The sequence below is a fragment of the Lutjanus erythropterus genome, chromosome 9 (assembly GCF_056507025.1).
Source record: "Lutjanus erythropterus isolate fLutEry1 chromosome 9, fLutEry1.hap2, whole genome shotgun sequence".
Lineage (NCBI taxonomy): Eukaryota > Metazoa > Chordata > Actinopteri > Lutjaniformes > Lutjanidae > Lutjanus > Lutjanus erythropterus.
The window spans coordinates 24,040,545-24,048,695 of NC_139325.1; the positions used below are offsets into that span (position 1 = coordinate 24,040,545).

The following is an 8,151-nucleotide window of genomic DNA, read 5'->3' on the forward strand; positions in this document are numbered from 1 at the left end:
CATCCCCGCAGACCTGAGGGAGGACTTAATCATCTGATATATTGAGTTTTAGAATATGCAGACACCCAAAACTTGTCCATTCTGCAGACTCAGAAAATTGAACAACAAGCTCTCTGTGCTTTAATATCCACGCTGCTGCTACGTGTCTTTTTTGGAAGGGTTTCATCTTTACACAAGTTACACCCTCCATCTTCTGTCATTTCAGTATGACCCAGGGGTCCAAAAACCACCTCTCATATGAGCGCTCACGCTTTCAAACGTATGTGGAGCTGGCTCTTTGTCCACAAGAAATTCCATTTAAATGGACAAATGTGCTTAGAGGGCCACGCTTGTCTGTGAAAGGTGGATGGATATTGCATTAACTTCACAACAGAAGCGCCCCCCGTGGTGTGACCGCACAGGGCTCTGGGTAATAACTGCAGTGGGAACGTTATGCTCAGAGGTAGCCGGACCAGGTAAATGGAAACACATGGTAGGCAGCGAAGAGCAGCCTACAGCCGCAGAAATAATGGCATCACCGTGCAGAGAAACGCACCCGCTCCCTTGACAAATGCTTCTGGTATGTGTCTCTTCAACCTGTTGCTGTTACCAATGTAGTAAAGCCCTGCGGCGTCTTTGGTTTTCTTTTCCTCACTTAATGTTCCTACATGTCTGAACTTTATATGCAAATAAATAAACCCAAACTTTTAAGTTTGCTTTCCCCACATAATCCAAGTCTCATTTTACATTACATTTAACATGAAACCACTCAAATAAGTAATTACCTGGGTATTATGTTCTGACAGAAGTTACTGAATGTCAAGTCAAAACACAGTTAAACCGCACTTAATATAGTTTAATGGTGTTTTTGTCTGATTTGGGTGGACAAAGAAAAACACAATTATCCAGATGTGTCACTTGAGATAGGATCAGTAACACTTATTTATCTGCTCCCCCATGCATAATGTCAAAATTGATTATTATTCAGTGTGTATATGTATCTCTGTCTTAAGAGCACGGATAGACAGACTTTTTTCCCTTGAAGGGCCAAAACTGAAACTTAACGGTTGGCTGCAGGCCAAAGGCAAAACCTATTTAATTTTTATTCTATTATAAAATGTAAATATGATCCCAAGTTCCCTCGATTGACTGACTCCTTACATCAAGTGTCTCTCTGCTAAGATTATGAAAAATAGTTAATAATTAGAGGTAATAAATTAAAGAGCATTTTTACCTCACAGAAACAGCATACACAGAGATGTATAATATATTATATATAAGAGCAGTCGTGCTTTAGAGGACAGTTTTGCTGTTTTTAACAAGAAAATTGAAATGTCATTTTGCCTTAATGGGGAATTAATGCATTGTATAATTCTGTAGCTTTACATTATTATTTTACATGAATGTCTCAGGTTTTTACTGTGCATCAAATTGAGACATTTTAAATGTACACTTTCAAAAAGCAGCGTCCTCAGAAATTGTTTAATGGAACACGTTGGTGATTTTTTATGGTTGATATTAATTGCTTTGTTTATTTGTGAGGAGGTTTATACTCTTTAAGGGAAAGGTCACATCCATCAGCACAGATGCAGACATATGCAGACATTTTAAAAGCTTTAGAAAGAAGGACTGGGAGGGGCATCAGAAGGCTTCTTTGGTGGAGCATGCCCCCCATGTACTGAGGCTATCAATCTTCTGCAGCAGCCACTGGTTTGATTCCCACCTGTGGCCCTTTCCTACATGTCACCTCTTCTCTTTCCTGTCAACTCCTCAGCTGTCACTGTCAATAAAGGCAAAAAGCCCCCCAAAATAATCTTAAAAAAACAGAAAGAAAAGCTGAGAGATATGGCTTATGTATAATATTTTGATATTTTAGGCTATGCTGCAATATATAATATATATCTTGATATACACATTTTCACTAAAATAACATACTGTAAATTCTCAAACAGTGCAGACAGCTGATGGCTTCATCTAATATGATGAATTGCAGCAGATTTAACTACCCAACAGTAGGGCAGGGCGATATGGGCAAAATTAAATATCAATATTTTTGACCAAATACCTTGATATTGTGCGAATGACTGTTTGTGCTTTCAGGAATTATTACCAAAATGAGATGTTTGATAAATAATCATCTGTAATGTGTGGGTGATGAGTGCCTAGCCCTATACAAAACAATACAATATTTGATTTATTTTGCATGAAGTTGTCTCGGATTTTCTGTGTATCAAATTTAAATATATTTTACATTTACATTTGAAGAAAAACAACCTCAGATTTTTTTTAAAAAAATGGAACAGTTTATGTAGTTTTTCATTAATGGTTTATTAATTAATTAATTAATTTATTTATTTATTTATGAGGAGGTGAATACTCTTTAAAGAAACATTCACATCCATGGACACAGATGCAGACACATTGTAGGCTTTAGAAAGTAAACCTATTAAATTTAAACAGAATGAACAACATGCAGCAATAGTCCCCTGCCGGACCCCTATGTCTCAAGGACGCCACCCACCCCCCAAAACACCATGTCTTTGACTGAAGCGCTATCCTCATACGATACCACACCACCCCCTTAGTCCCATCATCCCATCCCCATCCTTACTCCTTTTTGTCAAACAACAATATTTGCTCATCTGCGTCAAAGAGCAGCGGGGTTTGCGATAGAGTACAGTGCAGCCTTTGAGTCGGACAGACAGAGACGGACCGTTGCTACAGGGAGACACAGAAACACCAGCCAGCGAGTATATACACAAGGATGGGGAAGACCTTCTAGAGACACTGACATGCTGACACAGACACACAAACAAAAGAATGAACGCACCTCGAGGATTTTTCTCCACTAGGAACATTTTACATCTGCTTCTCGGCCTCCTTCTGTCTCACTTCAGTGTTGTATCAGATTTTTCTGCTTTTTTTTACATCTGTTATTGAACACCAAGATGTGTCATCCTTAGTTATGTTGTTTTTTGTTTTTTTCTTTGGCCACTTTCTCATCTTTTTCTGCAGTTAAAGATCCAGTCACACAGTGAATTACAGAAAGCATCATCTTTATTCAAGGCTATATATTATGCATTATTATAAACAGCAGTTACAATCAACAAGAGTCGAGGCCATGCAAAGCATTGCATGAGTCAAAATTATAAGTACATTTTCAAACCCAACATGCAGGTCGTGATTATGAAAAAAGTCAGTTGTTTTAGATATGTCAGGGTTCAGGGGAAGCAAACAAAAGACTGTTGACCCCCTCAAACATGATTCAGTAAGTCAACAAACAATGTCTCAGAAAAATGTCCCAATGAGGTCCTGACCAGTTACGACCAGTCGTTCAAAAACAAACATTTTCTTTGATAGTTCTCGGAAAACAAGCAGAAGTGCATCAGGTTTTTGCTGGAAATGCTTGTGCATGCACAACATGCAGCATAGACTCTGTTTTCCTAATACAGCAAAAATACTGTATAATATTACTGTATAATAATACAGTACAGGACAAACATTCTGTTGACTAAATACAACATTCCTCTCTGTTATTCCATCTGTTGGTATGACTAAATTTGTTTTGCACAGTTAATTACCTTAGTAACCACTTGATCCACATCCTTTTCACAGCAGCCAATTTTACATGGAATAGTAGAATAAACACTGGTGCTGCCATTGATAGTAATTAATATACAACATTTTCCTGAAAAACAATGTATAGACTCAGAAACACAATCCTTTTTAATCATCACTATCACCCACTAGAAATGTGTGGTGGTGCCTCTGCCTGAATAACTCATTATTTTTGCTGTGCTTGGGATACTTTATCAACCCAAAACATTGGTAACTGACATCCTGGGAATGAGACACAACAATAAACTATCTTGTGGTGCATTTATGAACAGCTTGGACAAATCCTACTGAAACTGCCTTTGAGGTTTGTTTTCAGGTCAAACATAGTCCAAGTGCTGCTGTTGTGCATGTTGGCTCACTGGAAAGACTCTGCTACACTAAATGAAACAGGAGCTTAGTTATTATCATTGATAACACCTGTGTGTACACTACTATTTCATATTAAAAAGGTCTGTTGTATTTCTTTACCATCGTCAAGCCATCACCAGTATGTAAACTTGGCCACTACAGCAATCAGAGACACATGATTTGATATGACTGTGTGCAGATCAAGGACACATCTTATAGAGATTGTCTTTGTGATTGTCTCTTCATAGGAAATATGTTCTGTCACAAAGCATTTATACAAAGTGCTATCATTTGATTAGTATTGTTCTGTTTCCTTAGTTTGCAAGCTAAGGATAAATCAATGGTCTTTGGTGTTTATCAGGGCTGGGTATCGATACTGCTTTACGGTATTAACAGAGCTAACTTACTGCCAAGTAGTATCAAAGCTTCTCTGGTCAAACAATACCTGCAATTGGAATAAAAATTGACTATTTTTATAGTTCTGCTCAGAAGTTATTCTATTTAATGAGTCGTGAGATTGGCCTACTACCACAGCAGCCACAGCCCATACAGTCTGTGGTGTGATGAAGTTGAGCACAGTGTATTTGACAGAGCTGGCAGTCCAGTGTGCCGTGAAAACATTTGAAAATACGGCTATACTTCATGCCCTTGGTGTCTGATAAAAATAATTGCATAAAATACAGAGGGACTATTTCAGGAATGCTTCCATTCACATGTTGGGTATAGAGTGAAGTACTGGTCATGTTGGTTTTGGTATCACTATAATGGCACTGATATTGGTACTGATATTGTAATCTTTAAAGTGATACCCAGCCCTACTATTATGGAACTCATAAAGCATTCATATACAGTAAATTTTCACTTACATTATTGTCTCTTCTGTTAGAGACACACACGCACGCATGCGCGCACACACACACACACACACACACACACACACACTACTGCAGTGGACTACTCTTACGGCAGAGCTGATTTGCTGATGTCAGTGTCTGCCGGTTGCGTCTTCGTTTTCCAGTCAATAGTGTGTAGAAGAAAGGATTGACACAGGAGTTCCCATAGGTCAGCCCTGTGAGGATACGATTCACTGTCACCTGCGTCCCCACTGGCACTGTCCGCAGCATGTCGGGCTGGTAGAGAGGCAGCAGCTGCCAGATCCAGAAAGGCAGAAAGCAGGCCCAGAAGGCCAGGACGATACCGAGGATGAGGAGCAGGACTTTGGGTTTTGGGGCACGAGGAGGACAAGCAGTGCTGCTCCCACTGGCCCAGGCTGGCCTGGTCTGAGAAACCCAGTAAAGCCGGCCCAACGTGGCATAAAGTGCGCCGATGGCCAGGCCGGGGCCAAGAATGCTGGTGCAGAAGAGTACGCTCAGATAGGCCTTGGAGCTCTGCTCGTCCCACGCCGGCACACACAGTTGTCCCTCCTGGTTGTCCCCATCCTCCAGGTGCAGCGTGATCATCATGGGCAAACTGAGAGCCACAGCGAGCCCCCATGCCAGGCTGACACGCAGCAGGCCTGAGGAGTTGGAGGAGGAGGTGTGCAGGGGATGAGCCACAGCCCGGTAGCGGTCCAGACTCATGGCGGTGAGGGTGAAAATGGAGGCATGCATGGTGAGGAGGTCGAGGCTCAGGAGGAGGCGGCAGCCCAGCTCACCGAAGGCCCAGCCGGACGCCAAGCTGTCATACACGATGAAGGGAGCGGTGAACAGGTAGAGCAGATCAGCCAGAGCGAGGCTCAGTACCTGGAGGTGAAGAGAGGAGGAGGAGGAGGAAGAGGAAATGGGGGAGGAGGAAGGGGAGGAGGAGTTGGCAAGGCAGGATGGTAGAGGTACTCTCATTAGGCAGCAGGTTGGTCCTGTCCCACGTCTTCTCCTACTTCTCCTGCGTCTCAGGAGGAGGCCCAGGGTGTACAGGTTTCCTGTGATGCCCAGCAAGGAGAGGAGGGAGAGGAGGGAGCAGAAGAGCGCTGTGGAGGCCAGGCTGGGCGATGGAGAGATGGAGGGAGAGGAGGAGGGCCCAGAGAAGTTGGGGAGAATAGGGAAGGTATATGGGGACGGTGGAGGCAAAGAGCCTGAGAGATCCATAATATGAAATTCTAAAAAAAAGTTTTGAAAGTGAAAAGGAAGGCAGCCAGTGAATGTTAAAAGGTCTGAATCAGATACAAATATAAGATGCAGAGAAGAGGGAGGTGGAGATTGGGTGGATTGGATCAAAATGGAAAAACAGGTGGAGAAGAGAACAGGACATTTTGTTAGTGTCCATCAATACTTTCCTTTACATATTCTCTGGTTTCTGTGGATTTTATTTGTATGACAAAACAGATTAAGGACAATAAAGCTAAACCTGATTTGGATCTCTATATTTACTAGAAAATTATTTATGTTCATGTGAATCCTGACACCAGATAAAGTAAATAAAGTCATATAAACATCCAGTAGAAATGAAAATGTCAGCAAACCAGGATGGTTTATGTTTTAGCAGAAACCGACTCTGGTTGGCACCGCCTTTACAGTTTTATAGGTTCACAGGGAGCCAGATGAGGCTGTCATGGTTTTAGTGAAATAATTGGATTTTCAGAGTAGGAGGGCTCCAGCTGAAGACTGTAAATCTAGACCAAAACCTCAAAATGCCTGCTCCATGTTAGGGTCATCGGTTGGGCAACAATTAGGCAAAGTGAGACAAAAAAAAAAAGTAAGACAGCTGACATGACTAGGAAGTTGTTCTGTGCAAACAAACCCTGAATTGTCAAGTTTTAGTTTAGATTTCTGGGTTGATGTTGTGGTGGTTTGGATGTGGACCTGTGCATGAAAATCTGCCGAGTCAGTGGATAGTGCAGTGAGGCAGAAGGGACTAACAACAAGGGCTTTGTTTGATTTTATTTAATATATTTGAATTTTAGGATGAGGATAAATTGAAATTATATCCAGATTGCTTGTTAGTGATAGTTTTCTGCCACCGATGACGATGGTGGTATTAAACTCCATGCTGCCTTTTATGATATTATTTTGTCAGTTGCTTCAGCCAAGACCGATGATTTTCTGGAGCAATATTATCTGCAGCAACATCAAAGGAGATGCAGGGTGCCTGACAAGGAACGTCCTGCGTGACACATGGTGACCCAGGCTGCACCAGGGTTAAGAGCTACTGTTGAACTGTGGAGGAGCAGCCAGACCCCCACCGTGCTGCGTGCCTCCATACATTACCAGCTCCCTTTAAATAACAGCTGTGTTATATTCACAACAGAAGCTTTCCTACCGGGAAATCTTTGCAGGGGAAGATTTTTTTTCTTTTAATTTAAATTTATTTTATACAAATATGTATGATTGCATTTTAATTTCATATGATTTTTCTCAGAAAACCTACAACTCAAAATAAAAATAACTGACATATTCTAAGGTCTGCTAGCAATGAATGAAAAATATTTAGCCTTGGCATCCACATACTTTAGAAAGAACATGTTTTCATGCTATAAAGACAAAAATGGCCTGAGAGAAACAGTTCAACCTATACGATTGCATAATGGCCTGAGTTTGGGCCCTAAAACAAAATGAGTAATAGGCCTGTAACCCACACAATATTTATACAGATGTAGTTGCACATATTAATCATGTAATTCCACCGATTTGATTTTCTTAAACTTACCTTAAAGCTTTTTAATGCCAGATGCTGCAAAAATAATATTCCATGGATTAGTTTGGTGAAAAAACTCTGCTCCCATTTTGAAATGATCCCTCTGAATTCCTCAGGCACAAAATTAGGATTATTTATCTTCAGCAGGAGGAGGTGAAGGTCAGAGTAGGTGTAATGACAATCTGCCCCCAAACTTTTGTGATCTGATCTCTGCAGTGTGTCCTGCTCAGTGCAGCTCAGGCTTTGAAGTGTCTGAGTCGACGGGAGAGGAGTGTGTGTGAGAGGAAAGGGGGTGGGATGGGACGGTGGGTGAGGGGGCTTCTCCTGCACAGTACTGAATATTAATATTAGGTTGCGCTGTCTTGAACTGGGGTCCAGGAAGCCCCCTTTTTTCATTCATTTGAAACTGAACAGGAGCAGAATATGTAATAACCATCTTCCCTAATTATATGTTTCACTCCCAAACAATTAATAATGTAGGTATCAATAACAAGAGGGGTATCGGAAGAGTTTGTTTTTCTATATAAAATGGGGTTTGTGGTTGAAATCTATTTAGTGCTGTCATGAAAATGTTTC

The 8,151-nt window shown here is 41.2% G+C and overlaps 1 protein-coding gene across 2 annotated transcripts; it reads right to left on the bottom strand.

The window, feature by feature from the left end:
* Nucleotides 1–4,844: 4,844 nt before the first annotated feature.
* uts2r3 (urotensin-2 receptor 3) lies at nt 4,845–7,819 on the bottom strand. 2 transcript variants are annotated; one of them, XM_084725693.1, is made up of 2 exons: nt 7,588–7,819; nt 4,845–6,040 (listed from the first exon to the last, which is right to left on the bottom strand). In XM_084725693.1, the coding sequence occupies exon 2, from the start codon at nt 6,027–6,029 to the stop codon at nt 4,887–4,889; it is 1,143 nt and encodes a 380-aa protein (XP_084581819.1). In that variant the 5' UTR covers nt 6,030–6,040; nt 7,588–7,819; the 3' UTR covers nt 4,845–4,886. The 2 variants fall into 2 exon arrangements, with proteins under 2 accessions (XP_084581819.1, XP_084581818.1); XM_084725692.1 differs by having other exon boundaries at nt 4,845–6,094.
* Between the last annotated feature and the right edge of the window lie 332 nt (nt 7,820–8,151).